The 20,594-nt window shown below is 43.9% G+C and overlaps 1 protein-coding gene across 3 annotated transcripts; it reads left to right on the top strand.

Moving 5' to 3' along the window:
• The first annotated feature begins 2,287 nt into the window (after positions 1-2,287).
• On the top strand, positions 2,288-16,457 carry HSCB (HscB mitochondrial iron-sulfur cluster cochaperone). Of its 3 annotated transcripts, none has more exons than XM_029232201.1 (6): positions 2,288-2,583; positions 3,686-3,782; positions 4,125-4,214; positions 4,833-4,977; positions 8,103-8,150; positions 16,228-16,457. In XM_029232201.1, exons 1-6 carry the CDS (start codon positions 2,348-2,350, stop codon positions 16,317-16,319), a joined length of 708 nt encoding a protein of 235 aa, XP_029088034.1. In that variant the 5' UTR covers positions 2,288-2,347; the 3' UTR covers positions 16,320-16,457. The 3 variants fall into 3 exon arrangements, 2 of the variants coding, with proteins under 2 accessions (XP_029088034.1, XP_029088046.1); XR_003794934.1 differs by having other exon boundaries at positions 2,295-2,583; positions 4,125-4,219; positions 16,228-16,267; XM_029232213.1 differs by lacking the exon at positions 2,288-2,583 and having other exon boundaries at positions 4,125-4,219; positions 16,228-16,453.
• Positions 16,458-20,594: the final 4,137 nt, after the last annotated feature.

Here is a 20,594-nt window from a genome sequence, read left to right as displayed (position 1 = left end):
CTGCCGATGCAGGGGACACGGGTTCGTGCCCTGGTCCGGGAGGATCCCACATGCCGCGGAGCAGCTGGGCCCATGAGCCATGGCCGCTGAGCCTGCGCGTCCGGAGCCTGTGCTCCGCGGCGGGAGAGGCCACAGCAGTGAGAGGCCCACGTACCACAAAAAAAAAAAAAAATTAAAATTCTAACAGTTTAGACCTATCATTCTTCTGGGCTGAGCTTTTCATCACATCATTTTCACCTAAGTTTTTGTGTGACAGCCACAACCACAGAGGACAGAAACAAAGAAATTATTTGAAGGCTGTAAACAAGTAAAAAACAATGAAACTGAACTGGGGAGGGCGAGAGACTCATAACAGCTTACACTCATCCAATTTTTTAAAATTAAAAATGGAACGTAAAATGTATTCGTTAATACAATCAGCACTACACTTAAACTTCATATGTATTTTTGAAAAAGAAAGAAAGGGAAGAGTCAGGTGGTTTGGCATAGACTAAGAGAAACTCTACAGAAATTCGCTGCATCACCCCAGGGGTGGCTATTTTATACATAAAATGTCACTGTTGCCCCCTCTCCCCCAAACCAGCTCCTGGAGGGTAGGACCCAAGTTCATTCTAGATTCCTTTGACTCCAAACTAAGAGCTGGGCCACTTAAAGAGGCGAAACACAAAGACTGCTCTAAACAACTCCACCTTGCCCTTTGTGATGCTAATTAACTATGGGGCTCATCTTTTCAGCATCCTAAATGGCCTCCCAGCCCATCAGAAGCCTGAAGAAAACCATGATGAGACACAGAAGACCATAACAGAGGTTCCCACCCCAGCTTTATAATTAATTTGATAGACAGGTAAACTCCAATAACAGAACCTACAGTAAAGTCAAAGTAACTTTCAATCCCTAACTTTAAATCCCTAATCTGATTTTTAAAAAAAAAAGTGCTTTCTCTCCTGAATCCCACACTCAGGCTACCCCTCAAGGATAATATAGTAAACATGACTCACACTGATTATTGCATTTACACAGCTTTCCAGATGCAAAGGTCCTTTTGAGTTTTCCTGAAAGCACACCAGGGAGGTAGGTGTTGCCAGAGCTAGGTCCGCCACTTCAGGACCTGCTGCTCTAATACCACCTCAGCCGAGCTGTGTCCTCCTGCAGCCTCTTGATCAAGACTTCTCTGCCCTGAAAACTGGCAAAAGACAGTGTGTCAAAAGGTAGCTGCTATCATCGTTCATAAGAAGGGTCTACCAAACCAGGACTACATTGGCCTCTGCCATGAGGAAAAAGCATAGTGGAGAGGTTATAAGCAAACAGATCTGGAGTCGAGTCAGATGTCTAAGTCAACTCTTTGCACGACCTTTACGTAGATCGCAACCTCTCTGAACCCAGAAAAGTAGATAGAGCTTGCGAATCAAATGAGATGATGCATCAACGTTCCTCCCCCCACCCCTCGGTAATGCTTGATAATTGGGAATTCCAGGCCCAAAGAATCTGAAAGCAGGAAAAGGCCTTACAAGTGCAACACAGTTTTTTTTTTTCCAATAGAGAAACTGAGTCTCAAGGAAGACTGGTGCCCTCCTACCCTACCCTCGCCACCCCATCCCCCACACTTCCTTAGGGACACTCGCAGAGCATCTTCCTACACAAGTCGGTGTGTTTCCAGTTCCTGCAGCGCCTTGCAGCTAAGAATGGGTTCTTAGTAAGCATTTTCCAGATTGAACCTAAATATGGAAGTAATTACTAACACCTATAAAACTCTCTACAGAGCAACTTCGCTCTCATTTGAAGGGGACAACTTTGTTCTTTCTTATCCTTTACGTCTGGGCCAGTTTCAGCTTTAAAGTTACAAGGGAAGTGACCTTCACCTCGAAATTTATCTACAAAGAAGGAAGAGAGTCGTCCACGCATTCCTCTCCCCCTTCCCAAGCTCAAACACAGTACAAAACGGAAGCTCGGGAAATTCAGCTCGCAAAAAGACCCTGCGGACAGGATTCGAACCCCTCAGTACCCAAGAGAAGTTCCCACTATGACTCACCGCAAGCCCACCTAGCACCGCACACTGAGCAGCCGTAGCCTGCGGAGTGGCGCTAAACCCGCTGATACAAACTCCACCCTCAGCCAATCAAAACACCCCTCCGCCCCCGCCGGACCAATGACAAACAGCGGATGTGGCGGCCCACATAGCCTCAATGCTTTCTGGGAGTTGTAGTTTAAAACGCAGAGCGGGACTCAAAATCCAGGTTTCCCCCGGGTAGTCCCGCCCCCTCAGCTTCCCGGCCAATCAGCAGCACCAGTCTGGTCGACCACTTTCTCTCCCCAACAGGTGACCGCGGGGAGGCCGGCCGTCAGCCAGATGTGGTGCGGAAGAACCAGGGCCTTGCTCCGGGTGTCGGGGTTATGGCCGACAGGGGTGCTCGGGAGGAGACCGCTAAACTGCAGTGCTGCGTCACTGGCGGGAAGCAACTCCCCCCGGTGTTGGAACTGCGGCGGCCTAGGGGGCCCCTTGCGGGGGGACCGGTTCTTCTGCCCTCAGTGCCGCGCGCTGCAGCCACCTGACCCCACGCGAGACTACTTCAGCCTCCTGGACTGGTAAGGGAGGCGGTTTCGGGAAATGCGTCTGGGCGTGCGAGATGGAGGGCTGGTCAGGCTAAGGGAGGAGAAGGCGGGACCAGTTACATGGGTGGGCGGAGCCCTAGAGAACAGGGGCCGGGGGTGGGGCCTGGGAGAAGGGGGGTGGGATGTGTCGGGAGAGGAAACCGAGGGGCCGGACTGAGCGGCGAAGCTTTGTGGGATGATGACGAGAGTGGAGCGTGCACTGGTGGGGCGAGGAGTGTGATTAGGGGAAATTGAGGTTTGGAGCCTGCAATGGAGGGAGACTTGAGGGGCGGGATCTGAGAGAAGGAAGTTCAGAGGTGGGGCCTGAGGGAAGGGTGCTTGCGCGGCCCTTGGCGGATGGAGTCTTGAGGAATAGGTTGAGAAGGTTTAAAGTTGGGTTGAGACTTTTAAGAAAGAAATTATGAGGTGTTATCCAAAATGAGAGAGTAAGAGCAAAGAAAAACTTAATGCTATGGGCAGAGTCTAAGGGAAAAGTGAGAATTGGAAGGTCTGAGAAATAGATGTTTTTTCTGTTTACCTCCGAAGGTTGAGGAGCTTGGAGAGGTGGTGAAGTTTGGGCGAAGCTAAGCTAATGAGATAGGGCACGCTCTGGGAATAGAAAGCGAAGAGGATTCGATTAAAATAAAGTGAGAGGTAGAGATGAAGGGACCTGGGCCTTAGAAAAATAGAATGGGATTCAGGAATGCCTCTTCCCCTTAACTCTGGGCTCTGGCCCCACCAGTCACTGAGCACTTATGAAGGGCTGCAGTAACACTGCTCTTTACGTTGTTCAAGCATACCAATCTTGTTCCCACTTCAAGGCCTTTGCATGTTCCCTGTGCCTGAATGACTCTTTCCTGTGATCTTCAATTACTCCTCATCATCATTCAGGTCTCAGCTCAAATGTCATCTCTTTGTCCACCACATCTACCATTCTCTTATCCTATTCTGTTTTCCTTTGCAGTACCTACCACTTTTTGAATAGCTCTGTCTATATGTTTATTGCGTCATCCCGTATGAGAACAGGAACCAGGCCCATACTATACAAATCTATAAACATTTGATGCATGAATTTCATCTCCTGATTTCCTTCCAGCAACCGCTCCTTCAGAGTTGACACTGCAAAGCTCCAGCATAGGTACCAGCAACTACAGCGTCTTATCCACCCAGATTTCTTCAGCCAGAGGTCTCAGGTAGCCTATTGGCCACCCATAATCACACCCAAACACGTGTGTACCCTGGGTGGGTGGCAGTGTCCTTATGGTTATCAAGGACAGAGCTGGACAGCCAGCTTCACCCTGAGGTAGCCTGACCCCAGCCATCCAGATGCTGGACCTGTCTTACACTCAGAGCTTTTACCTGATTTCCCAGCAGAATTAGAACCCATCACCTGAAAATAAAAACAGCTTATCCCATACCGGTTCTCCTTTGGTCACTTCCTTATGTGCTTGCCCATCAGTATTTTATGAAACAGTTTGTGAATGTAAGATGGCCTATTTGCATGGTAATATGACTATCTTCATTTCCACTTACAGACTGAAAAGGATTTCTCAGAGAAGCATTCGACCCTTGTTAATGATGCCTATCAGACTCTTCTGGCCCCCCTGAGCAGGGGACTATACCTTGTAAGGTGATTTTCCCACCCTTCTGTCATGACAGCCTGGTCCCATTTCTCTGTAGGACAGCTGCTCTCCTGTGTTCAGCAGAAGAGTGCTTGAGACCTGAGCTAATCTAGGGACCCAGCGATAATTAACCTCAAAGATACTATTACATGAGTATAGTTTTCTCTGAGTATCTCTGTAAATCTTACTTGCCCAATTGCCTTTTTTTTTTTTTTTTACCATTTTCTATAAATTTCAAGGATTAGATAGTGCTGGCTTTTAGGGAAGAGTAATTTTTGCTTTTTTGTGGGGGAGAAGTGAGCACCTTAGAATTTTAGGATTTAATAGAATTTTTACAAATATCTAATTCAACCTCCTTCCACTTTTTTCCCAAGTGGAAGAATGACTCCCCCAAGGTCACATAGTTCCAGGTAGCAGGGAGTGATCCCATCCCAGCACTCCTATCTCAGTCTAACTTTCCAGTACCCTACCCTCACACTTTCACTATTGAGACAGTTCAAGTTTTCCCTGTGAGTGGCATTCTGTTCTGAATGGTGAGGAGGATTTATGGTGAGGAGGATTTATGACTCTGGCCATAGTTTCTTGAATTAAACTTATTTTCCCTGCTTTATGCCCCAATAGCTAAAGCTCTGTGGAGTAGAGATTCCCGAAGGGACAGATTATGAAATGGACAGTCAATTCCTCATGGAAATAATGGAAATCAATGAAAAACTTGCAGAAGCTCAAGGTGAAACTGCCATGAAAGAGATGGAATCTATTGTCAGAGGTAAAAGATAAAATACCACCAACTGCATTTTATTGCTATTTTGAGTACATATAGGGGTTAAGTGAAAAATGGATATAAAGACTACATATTGGCCTTCATAATGATTCAGGGAATTTTTTTTTTCTTGATTACGCTGAAACCCATTTTGTCTAGAGGTTAGGCTTGCAAAATTCCTAATTCTCTGGAAGGCGGGCTTAAACCAAGAATGTAATAGTATTTTGCAGATTGCTGTGCTCCTTCCCACCCATGACATCCTTTGGATATCTCTGACAAGAAAAATAGGCCTCAGAAGTTCATGGGAATGCCCAAGGTCACACAGCAGATATAGCAGAGCAAAGATTAAAACCTTGATCTTATGATCCCATATCGCTTTACTTTCCACTTTATTCCATAGTGTATCAGTCAGGGTTCTCCAGAGAAACAGAATCAGTAGTGCATGTGTATGTGGAGAGAGAAAAATTTATTTTAAGGAATGGCTCATGTGATTATGAGAGCTAGCAAGTTCAAAATATGTAGATAGACTAGCAGGCTGGAAACTCAGGCAGGACTTCTATGTTAGTCATGAGGCAGAATTCCTTCCTTGGGAAACCTCAGTTTTTGCTTACTACCTTCAACTGATTGGATGAGGCCCACCTATGTTATGGTAGATAATCTCCTTAAAGTCAACTGACTGTAAATGTTAATCACATCTACAGAATACCTTCACAGCAACATCTAGACTAGTGTTTGATCAAACAATTGGGCACCACAGCCTAAACAAGCTGGCACATAAAATTAACCATGCCATATAGAAAAGGCTCCAGGTTTCTCATTCAAATTATATGCAGATATGAACTTTCACAAATGTTATGGCATGCCTACTGTATCAGGCACTGTGCAGGACACTGAGGATACAGCAGTGAACAAGAAAGACATGGCCTGGGCCTTCTTGGAGTTTATATATTCCAACTCAGTGTGTCCCAAATGGAAGTCATGAGCGTCTCTCTTCTGCTCGTCTGCTGATGTTCGCTTTCTAAGTGAATGGCGCTGTGCGGTTGTACAAGTCCAAAACACCGAGGAGGTGTCCTTCACAACTTATTCTCCCTTACCCCCATAGACAGTCCATCACCGAGTCTTGAAAAGCTGACCTTCTAAATGTGTCTCAGATCCATCTATACATTTTCACTGCCACCACCCTGTCCCAAGCTACCATTCTCTCTCACCCGGACAACTGGAGTAACTCCACACTGGTCCGTCTCTACCTTCAATCTGATATATTCCTACCCTGTCACTTGTGTGATCTTTTTGAAACCCAAATCTAATCATATCACCCTTGGCCTTGCTTAAAAACTTTAAGGGGCTCCCCGCCCCCTGCCTCAGGTTAAAGAAACCTGCATGGCTTGGCCTCTGCTTCCTCCCATTTGCTCCTTCCACTCCAGCCACACAGATTGCTTCTAGTTCTTCATCTGTACCTTGTACCTCCCTACCCAGGGCATTTGCACATGCTGTTGCTTCTGCCCGAAACCCTCTTCTCCTCTACCCCATCTATTTAACTCTTCCTCCTTCAGATCTGGGGGCAATCCTCACTTCCTCAGAGAATCTGCAGACGACCTCTCTGTCTATACCTTTTGGTCGTGGGTACCCCTCCTTTGTAGGACTAATCACTGGTCTATGTGAGATTACTGGACCAATATCAGCCTCCTCTACTAGACCAGAAGTTCTACAGAGGCAGAAATTGTGTCTTCTTTTTGCTTCTCTCACATCCTTAGCACATGCAGTAGTACTTGGAGTATAATAGGGACTCAGTAAATATTTGTCAAGTGAGTGAATAAATAACAAAGAAGTTAAAAGCAGTAAAATAGAAGTTGTGGTGGGGGAGCTGTCAGCTAGGGTTGTACCAGCAACATTAGGGCTGGGTGGCGTTGGGGAATGAGAAACTCGGGATTTTTAGTCAGAAGGCCCAGCTGCACGGCTTTGGAAGGCAGAGGTTCATGAAGCTCTGGGTGAGGTGGACTTGGGTTCAGTCCCAACACTGCCACTGACCTTTTGTGTGACCTTCAGTAAAGTGACTTCACCCCTCTGAGCTTCAGTTTCCTCATCTGTAAAATGGAGATAATATTAGTACTGGTTGTTGCAACGATTGATTTAAAGCATGTAGAACACTTGACACAGTGCCTGGCCCGTGGTAAGTTCCCAATCAATGGTGGGGGTTATTTCTAGCTCTATAGTTAACATCTAGTTTTGAGCAGGTCACTGACCTTCATTTAGAGTAATTCCTAAATTTCCTTTTACCTGCTAAGGCCCAGGTAATGTGAACGTTCAAGCACATGAGCTAGATAGTTTTGGGGTCAGGGCTTCAGAGCCTCCAGACTCCTAATCCAGTGTTCTTTTGTCAACACCACGTTGCTACCTGAGAAGCAAGTTTGCAACCACTGGACCGGAAGTCAGGTGACTTGGGGTCTGCTCTTAGCTCCTCCACTCACCAACCATGTGACCATATACGTTCTCCCAGTACCTGTCATTGCTTACCATGGGGATATAATGTATTTGAAAGTGCTTTGAAAGCAGGCACCATATAAATGATTGATACTGTTTGTATCTGAAAAAGGCACTTATCATACAATTTTCCAATGAGGAAACAATAAAAATGTGAGGTAGCTGTCCTTTACTTCATCTGGCATCTTCTCTCTTAAGGTACAATATGATCGAAATGTTTCATTTTCCTGAGAGGCTGTATAATTTGCTAGTAGTTGCCTGACACACTCTAATGCCCTGCTGATAGGCAAGTCCCGCTTGTTAATTTTCTCCTAGCTGAAATCTGGAAGACTCAGAGTGCCTTGTGGAGATAATCTAAGGCACTTCTTTGTCTTTTTTTTTTTTTTTTTAATACTTCTATAGCCATTTTATGAGCTTTGGTGATTGCCCCTCAGACCTTTCACGGAAAGAAAAACAGTGTAACTAGGATCAGCCAGAGCTGCACTAAACAGGAGCTGCCATCATGGAACCGTAGAGACAGAGGTTATGAGGCCTTACCCTTGAATCCAAACTCCCTGCTATGTTGTGTTCACAACAAGATGACAAAGCGTTGTCTTCATATTATGAGTCTATTTAAGTAGAAAAATTAAGATAATGTTTTTCTTTTTCAGCTAAACAGAAAGAATTGACTGACAATGTGAGCAGAGCTTTTGAAAGAGGTACTTCCTTCATTTCTTGACTTTCTTAAATATGGAAAGAAATTGTAAGCACTGAGGTATAACCATCCATTCAATAAGTAGCTATTATATGCCCATCCTATGACAGGTACATGGGAGCTATAAAATATAGATGAGTCTACATTTCTGCCTTCAAGGATTCACAGTCTTGCTAGAGAAACAAGGGGTGTGCCAAAACCAATGATACGCCCATTGAAGATTAGATGAGAGAAAGTGCTCCCATTCCCCTTTAGCAAGTAGGAGAAGATAAGGTGAGGGATGTGGGCTGAAGCCAACACAGGCAGACTCTGACGGCAAGGCTGCACAGTCAACATTTGGCAAAGCCCGCACACCCCTTTCTTCTGCAAAGCCCAGGAGGAGAATCCCATGGCCGAGCAGTGCCCAGATTGCAAATAGAGCGTGTTCATCCTTGTCCCCACTGCTCCTGGCTCTCAGGCTAAAGAGACTAGATCTATTTCTAGCTATTTTTAAGCAAGAACAGCCTTTCTCTCCATCCTGACTTGTGCCACTCCTTAAATAAGAGCTTAATAGCCCTTTGGCTTACGGATCGTTTGACTACAGAAAGGAGAACGCAACTCATACTAGCCCAGATAAAAGGAGGTTACTCTAAGGAATCAGTCTATCTCTCAGAATCCAAAGTCCCTGAGATGAGTATAGTATTGTGTGATAAGAGCTTTTCTAGAACAAGACCTGGGAACCAGAAAGCAGTCTGGAACCAAGACTGTGGTCCTGAACTTGGTGGCCTAGCTGGCCACTCCATCCTTCTCCCCACCTCTATACACCAGTTCCGTCTGCTTCCTTATTGGTGTACAGTGCTCCAAACTGGCCTCCCCCACTGGATGACTCCTCAGTCCTCCTTGGTCTATTACCTCATAAGAACAAGGCCTTTTACCATCTGACTAGAGTCTTCTAGATCCAATCTAGATTCCTGGGAGGGGGGATTTGATTGCCCCAGTTTGAGTCAGATGTCCACTCCAGTCCGATCACTGAGGGCCAAGGAGATAAGCTTGCACAGTGTACTGCCTACTTTGTAGGGACTGTAGGAGTTTATTCTGAGAAGCAGGCAGAATGTGGCGGGGAGGGAGGGGTGTCTCTAAAAAGATGGGTAGGAATATAGATTAATAGCAGAAAAGACAGGAACCTGGCCCAACGTATCTGCCTGAAATCCATGTCCCCAGCCTACTGGTTAAGATGGTCAGATTATGTTCCACCAAGGCCCACCCCCAGTTCCTGTTATACCTTTGTGGGCTTTTATTTTTTTAATTATAAAATACAATTTCTTAAAGAATGAATAGTACATAAGTACAATGGAAGAATAACAACAGAAGAAACACCCATGTCCCCACCACCCAGGTTAAGAAATAGAAAAAAGGTGCTCAACATCACTAATCATTAGGGAAATGAAAGTCAAAACCACAGTGAGATACCACCTCACACCTATAAAGATGGATGTTATTAAAAAAAAAAAAAAAGAAAATAGCAAATGTGGGCAAGGATGTGGAGAAGTTGAGACCTTTGTGCACTGCTGGTGGGAATGTAAAATAGTGCACCTGCTATGGAAAACAGTATGGCAGTTCCTCAAAAAATTAAAAATAGAATTACGGTGCAATCCAGCAATTCCACTTCTGGTTGTACACCTAAAGAATTGACAGCAGGAACTCAGAGAGATGCACTGTCACAGATAAACAAAGCCAGATACTAGTTAATGTGGTAAGGACAGATTTGAATCAGTAATAACTATGGTGATAGGGAAAAGAGTCCAGTGTGAACTGAACTCAATTTTGATTTGTACAGAGGTAACTGGGCATTTTAAAGGGAGAATGAGGGAGTAGGGCGGGGGTGCACAGGGCCTCAGTAGAATTGGGGAAGTGAAATATTACAAAAAGCGGGAAGAAGGAGTTGGTCCTATGAAACCCATCTGGGTTTGTTAATTGGCCCTTATGGAAGTTAGGCTCCCACCCTCCCACAGAGCCTGGAGACAGGGGCCCTATCATCAGGTGTTGACTGGAGCAAACAGCAAGAAAGAGACAGAAGAGACTTTCTTTCCTCTGAGCGACATAAGTCCATTTCTCACTCAATCGTCTTTTGTTTATGAAGGACTGGCTGAGCTATCTGTTGAGGCCTGATAGTAGAGGATATTTGGGGGATGACATGAGCAAATGTGCATTTAATGAGGAGCATCTCTATGGAAATGAAAAGGAAAACAAAGGTCAGTGTCTGGAGCCGACTATAACCCCAGTTTCTGAGTCCAGAGGGCAGCCACCTGAGAAGACACTGACCGCTTAAGCATCTTTAGGTGGTGGCATGAGGACAGCAGAGGCAGTCTGACGCATCTCCTGGCTTATAGTTTGAATGTTTGTGGTGATGGCAGAGACATCAGCATCCCAGTCATGGTTATTCCCCAGAGCACAGTGTGGAAGGTGTGCACTTTCTGAGTGGCCCGTGTACCAGCAGCTCCAGGCACAAAGGTTGCCCATGATTCGTTGTGATGAGTTCTTTGAAGTTTCTATCAAGTCCTCCAGCTTCAGCTTGCAGGACTTTACCAGATCCTGGAGGAAAGGGGCAGCTATAAGACAGCCTGAGTCCCACTGAGGATCTGGGCAGTCAGGTTTTAGTTCTTAGTGACAGTAAGTCAGGAGGGAGGGAGGAACATTGGAAACATTGTTTTGGAAAGTTGTAGCCAGATGTTGAAAGAAACTAGAAGAATTGAGGATTTGCTGAGGGCCGACAAAATGTGTGAGGATCCAGTTCAGTTTACAAGTAGATAATAAACCTCAAATCCAATGAACAGGACAGGATTCTGATCACTCGCAAGGTTGTGTTATTCTTTTCCACTGAAACATAAAATTATTCTCCACAATCACCCCCTCTTTTTAATCAAAGATAAAGTAACATTGTTCTTGTTTACAAAATAAATTTAGTTTCATGAAATTTGGTCTGATTATTTATTAAGTGCAGCAAGAATGGTAACTGACCATAAAGGCCTTTTTAAGTTTTCCTAATGGAACTTTTTACAGGCATAACTGGTTTTATTGCACTTTGCAGATACTGCATTTTTTACAAATTGAAGGTTTGCAGCACTCCTGTGTTGTCAGATGATGGTTAGCATTTTTCTGCAATAAAATATTTTTAATTAAGGTATGTACATTGTTTCTTTAGACATAATGCTATTGTGCACTTAATAGACTATAGTACAGTATCAATACTTATATGCACTGGGAAACCAAAAAATTTATGTGACTTGCTTTATTTCAACATTCACTTTGTTGCAGTGGTCTGGAACCCAGCCCCCAGTATCTCTGAGGTCTGCCTGTATCTCAGATTAGAATCTGCCTGGAATCTCAGATTAGACCTGAAAAACCTCTCTGCTAGGAAGTCAAGCCAAGATTTCTCCATCAGAATTCTTCACCTGCATTACCTATAGTTTAAGGTGAATTCCTGTCTTCCCAATGTCCCCCAAATATTCTAAGATTCATGGGCCTGCCGAGTGCCCTTAATCACCTTGTAAGGCTGGGAACCCTGTAAACCAGATACCAGACCAGTTTTTGCAATAGGGCTTTGAAAGCATTATCTCTATAAAATCAACCTTATTTCCTTAAAATTGATGACTTTATGCATCATTTTCAAATATGACATTCCCATCAAAGCCTTATTTTTAATTATGTCCTGTCACAAAGAGGACAGATTCTTACTGAAACTATGCAAGTAACTATATTGCCGTGAAAACAAGAATACTCAACAATAGTTTCTAACTTTTTGAGGGATCAGGCAGGGAGAAGAAGATGTTTTAATTTTGTTTACAAAAGTGTATAATTTACTAGATTGTTAATGAGTCATAGATAGCTTAAGAGAAAAGGAAAGGGGATTTCCTCATATTAGAAAATAGAACATTTAAAAGCCAGCAATAGTTCGAATAAAAAATTATAATCAACTTATCAGTTTACTCAATCCTATGTAGTTAATTTTGTTCTGCTTGATCTTGGGTTAGCAGTTTCATGAACCCATCAGCTTTTTCATTAGCATTTTGGAAATTCTGACTTAGTCGACTGATTTGAACTCAGTAATGTAAGCAATGCCATCAGAAGCCTGTACCACAGAGTACCTGGTACAGTACCTGTTTATTGATCACAAGTACTCTGGCTTATAGCTGGTTGTAAGAGCTTTTAGGAAAGCATCAGAGTAAGGTAACAACCATCCATGGATAGCAAAAGACTTAAAATGGCCATAGTTAAAGATCTGATGAGAGGTTATTATAAAAATAACACAACTGAAAAGGAAATCTGGTTGTTTCTGTGACATATCACATTTTAAAATAATAACTGGGCGATAACATCTTTTTTTTTTTTTTTTAAACAGAAGAAATTTATTTTCTTACAGTTCTAGAGGCTGGAAGTCTGGGGTCAAGGTGCCAGCGTGGTTGGGCTCTGGTGAGAGCTCTCTTGGCTTGCAGATGGTTGCTTTCTTGTTGTGTCCTCACATAACACAGAAAGAGAAAGAGAAAGAGGAAGAGGAAGAGGAGTAAGAGAGAAAAAGAGAGAGAGAGAGAGAGAGAGAGGGAGAGAAAGGGAGAGGGAGAGGGAGAGAGAGAGAGACGAAAAAGCCCACAGTTTTTTGTTTTGTTTTGTTTTTTGCGGTACACGGGCCTCTCACTGTTGTAGCCTCTCCCGTTGCGGAGCACAGGCTCCGGACGTGCAGGCTCAGCGGCCATGGCTCACAGGCCCAGCTGCTCCGCGGCATGTGGGATCTTCCCGGACCGGGGCACGAACCCATGTCCCCTGCATCAGCAGGCAGACTCTCAACCACTGCGCCACCAGGGAAGCCCTGGGCGATAACATCTTACCAGGATGTATCGTGGATAATGAGGGCATTGACAAATTCTAAGAACTTTGTACAATTTCTGAAATAATAACATTTAACCCATATAAAAATAACCTAGGGAAGGTTAAGTATCTTTTCTTTGATACTGCTTCCATTGTAATTTAATATATCAAATAAACCTACTCAGTTTAACATCTCTTTTTACAAGGTGAGAGAACAAATCCTTTGAGGTTTTCCAGGGGACCTCTCAGAAACTTAAAAGTCAGTTCAAAATCAAGAAGACTTTATTGGGCTTCCCTGGTGGCGCAGTGGTTGAGAATCCGCCTGCCGATGCAGGGGACACGGGTTTGTGCCCCAGTCCGGGAAGATCCCACATGCCGCGGAGCAGCTAGGCCCGTGAGCCATGGCCGCTGAGCCTGCGCGTTCGGAGCCTGTGCTCCGCAACAGGAGAGGCCACAGCAGTGAGAGGCCCGTGTACCGCAAAAAAAAAAAAAAAAAAATGTATGCTTGCGTTATATTTAATGTTAACAACTCTGAAGACATATCCATTTTATTAAACCAAGAACATCACACTAGTTTTATTTACCAAAGATTTACCCAAATTACATGGAATTGAAAACATTTGAGTTCGTTCTTATATTTCTGGAAGTTTTAGGAAGATTGAATTTATGTAAGTACTCATTTCTCTCTAAGCAAATTAGGATACAGTTCCTTCAAAGGATTTTATAAATTAATTTCATAATACCATCTGAAGGTAGGGAAATATATGTTTATGTATATGTATAGATACATAAATATACAAACAGATGCAAATAGATCTTACAGTTTTCATTTAAAAATTCTGCCATGAGTCAGGCACAAATAAGATAATACAAAACTCACTTTATGTGAGGTGATGGATGTTAACTAAACTTTTTGTGGTAATCATTTTGCAATATGTACATATATCAAATCATGTTATACACCTAAAACTAATATGACTTTATGTCAATTATATCTCAGTAAAACTGGGAAATTAAAGAAAAAAATTTTAACTCTCTAGTTTATATGGGTAGTTCTCATTTTTGCTCTATTTTATATATTTATCTGAATTGAGTTTCTGGCAGATGGAGCAAGTTTTAAAGGTTGCCTGCTCAACGTGAGTTGTAGAGGTTTTTTAAAGGTTTTTTTGGTTTGTTTGTTTGTTTTTTTGTTTTGGGGTGGGGTTTTTTTGCCCTGATACATAATCTTAGTGGAGTCTGTGGACTAAATATGTTTCCAGTTAGCTTTTTTTTTCTTTTCAGCTTCAGGTGGTTGCTTTCGGAGGTACCTGAGTCCCTTGCAAGCCCCTGATGGGGACAGGAGGCCCAAAAGTCCAGTGCTTGTAGGGAGTTGGGGGGCGGGAGTGGGAAGGGAAAGGTCTGGTAGGATGGACAGAGGGACTGAGGAGGTAGGGGCTTGAGGGGGGCATATCAAAGGATGCGAGAGAGTGGAAGGGAATATGGAAGGTGGTGAGAGGAGGGAGGAGGAGGCGAGAGGTCTTAAAGGAGCCAGTGTGGGGAATCTTAAGTCTCAAAGAAGCCAGAGAAATTCCAGTTTTTCCTAAGTACAGGTAGACCACGGAGGTACTGCGGGTTTGGTTCCAGACCACCACAAGAAAGTAAATATTGCAATAAAACAAGTCACATGAATTTTTTTTTTATTTCCCTGCATGTCAAAGTTTGTTTACACTAATTGTAGTCTATTAAGTGTGCAGTAGCATTATGTCTAATAAAACCAATTAATTAAAAAATACTTTATTGCTAAAAATTGCTAACCATCCTCTGAACCTTCAGTGAGTCATAATCTTTTAACCATGGCAACATCAAAGATCACTGATGACAGATCACCAGAACAAATATAATAATAATGAAAAAGTTTGAAAAATTGGGAGAATTACCAAAGTCTGACACAGGGACACGAAGTGAGCAAATGCTGTTGGGGAAATGTTATACATAGACTTGCTCAACACAGGGTTGCCACAAACCTTCAATTTGTAAAAAACGCAGTATCTGCAAAGCGTGATGAAACAAGATCTGCCTATAAAGTCACAGCAGCAAGAAAAGAGGTAGATCAAGCACCATGGTGACACGCAGTCAGTAGAAGTTCAAGAAGGAGGAGGACTGACAAGTTCCCATGGGAGGAGCAGGGTCAAATAGAACTCTCAAGGAGCCAGGAAAAAGAAAATGTCCAGCCCGGGAGTCAATCCCCACTCAAAACGAGGAGCTGGGGCTTCCCTGGTGGCTCAGTGGTTGAGAGTCTGCCTGCCGATGCAGGGGACACGGGTTCGTGCCCCGGTCCGGTAAGATCCCACATGCCGCGGAGCGGCTAGGCCCATGAGCCATGGCCACTGAGCATGCGCGTCCAGAGCCTGTGCTCCGCAACAGGAGAGGCCACGACAGTGAGAGGCCCACATACAGAAAAAAAAAAAAAAACAAAAACGACCACTGCCTTCAAGCCCCTGGTAGGCCCTTTGTAATTGCATTCCCCTTCCATGGTAGCAATTATTCTCCTGAATTTTTGTACTAACCATTCCCTTGCTTTTCTTGGTAGTTTTAACCATATATAAATATAATGGTGTATTATGTTGTTACACATAAATCTAAGGGTTTCTCAACCTTGGTACTACCAACATTTTGGGCCAGATAATTCTTTGTCATGGGGGGCTGTCCTGTACACTGTAGGCTGTTTGGCAGCACCTCTGGCCTCTGCCCACTAGATGTCAGTGCCACCTCCCCAGGGTGACAACCAAAAACGTCTCCAGACATTGCCAAACATCCCCACAGGCGAGAAATCACCCGCAGTCAAGAACCACGGGTCTAAGGGCATCTTTCCAGAACTGCCAGCCTCCTGGGGGCAGCTCTGTATCGCAGCACCTGGCACAGAGGAAGCACCAGGTGCTTCCACATCCTCGTCAGGGTTAGACCACCATGTATGATAGGGGAAAACTCTTAAAACACAACTTAGTTATTGGGTATTGTCCTGAAGAAGAAGAGCAGCTTCTCATTTAAAGTCTGAATCCTGTGAAGAAGCATGCTTTTGCTCCCTTTGGTTAAGCCCTTTATCCCCTGAACAATCCAGATGTTTTCTCTTTCTCAAATCTGAGTAATTGATCAGCCTTCCAGAGCCCAGGGCTCAGCTTTGATCCAGCTGCCTTGGATAATAGAGTGATTTTATTCTTGCTTGAAATGAAGCCTCGCATTAATGTCTCTCTTTATTTCAGATGATTTTGAAAAAGCCAAGGAACTTTTAACAAAGATGAGATACTTTTCAAACGTTGAAGAAAAGATTAAGTTAAAGAAGATTCCCCTCTAATGGTTGCTAATTTTAAAGTTTTAAAAATAAAGTTCTTATATCTATTTCTTTTCTGGACTCTGCTGATTCAGAGTAGAGGTGTTTCAACTGCTTTGACCATCTTTCTTTTCTTTTTTTCTTTTTTTTTTGGCTATGTTGGGTCTTCGTTGCTGTGTGTGGGCTTTTCTCTAGTTGCAGTGAGCACGGTCTACTCTTCGTTGGCGGTGCACGGGCTTCTCATTGTCATGGCTTCTCTTGTTGCTGAACACGGGCTCTAGGCACGCAGGCTCAGTAGTTGTGGCTTGCGAGCTCTAGAGCTCAGCCTCAGTAGTTGTGGCACACAGGCTTAGTTGCTCCGCGGCATGCGATATCTTCCTGGGCCAGGGCTTGAACCCGTGTCCCTTGCATTGGCAGGCAGATTGTTAACCACTGCGCCACCAGGGAAGCCCGCTTTGACCATATTAATTAAACCTGTGGCTCAAGCATTAGTGGACTGCAAAGCTTGTCATGTCAGCAGAAGCACAGCCCAGCCAGGGTTTGAGTGATCAGTTCTTCATGGGATACTTGATATACCATGTTCCTCATCTAGACCTGTGGATGAGGAGGTGGAAATAAGGCCAACTCGAGGCCCTCGAGGGGAGGGGAGTTTTTCTGCAAAGGGCCAGTAGTAAATATTTTAGGCTTTGTGGGCCATACCACCTCTGTTGCAAATAAACTCTGCCCTTGTAGCACGTTATTTACTAAACAGGCAGTAGGCTAGATTTGACATGGGTTTGCCACCCTCTGCTGTAGAACCACATCTTCCTTCCAATGGCATGACGTTCACAAATAAAAGTCTTGTTAGTGTGTCCTTCAAGGAATTCTGTTTGGCAACCGTGCAAAGCTGCCTAAGGGTCTCTTTGGTCTACACTTAAATACATAAATGCATTTTATCTACATGAAATATAGATAATATTATCAAGAATTAGTCTGGGAACTTCCCTGGTGGTCCAGTGGTTAAGAATCCACCCGCCAATGCAGGGGACACGGGTTCGATCCCTGGTCGGGGAACTAAGATCTCACAAGCCACGGGGCAACTAAGTCCGCATGCCGCAACGAAAGATCCCGCGTGCCTGTAACTAAGACCCAATACAGCCAAAAATAAAAGTTAGTTTTAAAAAGTTAATAACTGTTTTAAAAAAAAATGAATTAGTCTGGTATTCAACACTAACCACATGTTCAGCTCCACCTTGGTGGAGTGGAGCATTTTTAATTTATTCCTGAACAGCTGCTCTCCTGTCACCGGAAGCAGCTTCCCTTCCCTTTTTGGATCTTCGGAAATTCAGTTGGAAGTTCTTGATTCACTTCCAGAAGAAAAAAAAAAATTTTTTTTAAGTCTCTGGATCAAGGAAGATTAAAATAGAAAATTCGTATTAAAAATTCTGAGAAACAGCATTCAAATTCTTAGAGAGAATTGCTTGTTTATAAGTGAAAAAATTCAGGGTTCTGAACCAAGGTTTAAATACTACTCCTAGAGCTTTGCATCCTCCCTTGTCATTGTCTAAGAATTTATATCTTGTGAATCCTGATCCAGTTATACTCAGTTAACATTTCAGGATTTATGGATCTTCTGAAGGCAGATGAACCACAGCAGCTGTCTGGCTTAATGGTACTGGGGAATATCAGTACAATCTCCAGCCCCCTCACAGTTTACAAGAAGAGCGAGTTACTTGTCTGAACACACACAGGGAGTCCTTTAAGTAAATAATTACAAAGCAAGCAAATGTCCTGATTAGTTTGGGTGTTTCTGAAAAGGAGAAAATGAAAGTAGTGTTTGAAATATGCCTGTAGACATTCTTCCATCCTTCGGAACAAAGATCAAAACCGAAACAATCTGACCACAAAAAGAAATCAGATAAACAAATTTGCTTCAAACAACATCTTTGGAGGAACTTCAAAGAAACTTTCCCTTACCTGTTGCCATCAGCTGGAAAGGCCACTGGACCTCCCAGCAAACCATTTCTTTTATTTTCTTTTTCTTTTTGGCTGCACAGCATGGCATGTGGGACCTTAGTTGCTAGACCAGGGATCGAACCCAAGCCCCCTGCATTGGAAGCATGGAGTCTTAACCACTGGACCGCCAAGGAAGTCCTGAGCAAACATTTCTGATTGGGGGAATAAATTTGAAAGACTTTATTTCTGAGACATGGCTTCTGAGTCAGTGGAATTACTTATTTTTCCCCTCTTCCAAATTCTTTCCCTTTTAGTCTAAACTCCAAGGTTAGCTGGACTTCTAAATCCAGAAGCCCTTTCAAGTGTTCCCTGACAAAGCCCTACGGGAGGGACGCTTCTAGACCTCTGAAAGGTTAGCAGCCCTATTTGGGTTAAAGTTTCTGACTGAGTTAAGGAAATTAAGCACCTACCTCCTAACCCCACATCGTTCTTGCACCAGAACAAGTCGGAAGTTTTGACTAATTTGTGACTGCTCCAGCGTCAAATAGGCCTAGTGTTACGGACTGAATGTGTCCCCCTCAAAATTCATATGTTGAATCCCTAACCTCCAGTGTGGCTGTATTTGGAGATGGTGCCTCTAGGGAAGTAATTAAGGATAAATGAGGTTGTACACGTGAAGCCCTGGTTTTGTAGATTAGTGTCCTTATAAGAAAAGACACCCTTGCTCAGGCTTCTCACACTCATGCACCAGGGAAAGGCCCTTTGAGAAAGCCAGGGAGACACCTACCATCTACAAACCAGGAAGAGACTCCTCAACGGATAGCGAAACTGACCCTGACAGCACCTTGATCTTGGACTTCCAGCTTCCAGACTGTGAGAAAATTAATTTATGTTGTTTAAGACACCCAATCTGTGGTATTTTGTTACGGCAGCCTGAGCAGACTACTATACCTGGGGTTTTTTGTTTATTTGTTTGTTTATTTTATTTATTTTATTTTTGACTGCGTTAGGTCTTCGTTGCTGCACACGGGCTTTTCTCTGGTTGCAGTGAGCGGGGGCTATTCATTGCAGTGCGCGGGCTTCTCATTGTGATGGCTTCTCTTGTTGCGGAGCACAGGCTCTAGGTGTATGGGCTTCAGTAGTTGTGGCATGCAGGCTCTGTAGTTGGGGCACACGGGCTTAGTTGCTCCACGGCATGTGGGATATTCCTGGACCAGGGCTCAAACCTGTGTCCCCTGCGTTGGCAGGCGGATTCTTAACCACTGTGCCACCAGGGAAGCCCCTACACCTGGTTTTGAATTACAGCTCTGCCACTAATCTGCTATAAGTCCATGATTGTGCTAAGCTTCATTTCCTCATCTTTAAAATGGTGATAATAATAATAGTAACACACTCACAGGGTCATTGTGAAGATTAAATGGAATAAATTATGCAAATTGTTTAGCCCAGTGCATGGCACATAAGCACTCAAGTGTGATTTTTTAAATGGTAATGACTACTTTTGTTTTTATTTTGGCAACAAAGTCATGCCTTTTACTGCAGAGTAAATATTCCCCTTTCAACAAAGTTTCAAGCACCTACTTTGTGTAAGAGAATGCTCTAACCTGAGAGAGTAACAGAACAGTGAGATGCTTCCTGTCTATTTGGGGAGAAGACTTTTACACCAATAACCAAAACAATGATAAAAGTTCCCATTTGCTGTGCACTAACTGTGTGTCAGGCACTATGGGCAGTACTTTGCATGATTCCATCAAAGTAAACCCAATTCCACCAAAGTAAACCCAATTCTTCATTTTACAGATGAAGAAGCAAGTTCCCAGAAGGTAAGAGAGTCAAGAGCAGGGATTCAAACCCAGGCCTTGTCTGCAAAGCCTCTGCTCTTAGGGAAGCTGAACCGGCCGAGATTAAGTACCAGCCAAGGGGACTAAACAGTCTTTACAAGAGGGGCTCCATGCCAAGCCAAAGCAGGATTTGATCCAAGTCTCTGTTTCCAAAGTTTGCACATACAGTTTCACTGGGCACAGGGAAAGATCACTCCCAGGTGTGGTAACCAGGGAAGAAGTCTTCAGGGAAGAGGGGAAATGGCATCCAGACAAGCAGAGAGAGCCTGTCAGGTGTTCCCAAGACCACCCCCAGTTTCAACGACTCAAGGGGAGAGCCCACAGGACTGGGTACATAGTCCTCATGGCTATGATTTATTACAGCAAAAGGACACAAAGTTAAATCAACAAAGAGAAAAGGCACATGGGGTGAAGTCTGACGGAAACCAGGCACAAGCTTCCAAGGCTCCTTTCCCTAGTGGAATCACAGAGAGCACACTTAATTCCCCGGCAACAAGTTGTGACAACACGTGTGAAAATGCTG

The sequence above is a fragment of the Monodon monoceros genome, unplaced genomic scaffold (genome assembly GCF_005190385.1).
Source record: "Monodon monoceros isolate NGI ecotype Baffin Bay Population unplaced genomic scaffold, NGI_Narwhal_1 Super_Scaffold_1, whole genome shotgun sequence".
Taxonomy (NCBI): Eukaryota; Metazoa; Chordata; class Mammalia; order Artiodactyla; family Monodontidae; genus Monodon; species Monodon monoceros.
Note: the sequence above shows the minus strand (reverse complement) of the source record. Positions and strands in the feature narration are given on the sequence as shown.

Coding starts and splice junctions, on each gene's coding strand:
- HSCB (XM_029232201.1), top strand. CDS start 2,348: ATGTGGTGCGGAAGAACCAGGGCCTTGCTCCGGGTGTCGGGGTTATGG. Junction 4,215..4,832: donor TGAGCAGGGGACTATACCTT/GTAAGGTGATTT, acceptor ATGCCCCAATAG/CTAAAGCTCTGTGGAGTAGA. Junction 8,151..16,227: donor GAGCAGAGCTTTTGAAAGAG/GTACTTCCTTCA, acceptor TCTTTATTTCAG/ATGATTTTGAAAAAGCCAAG.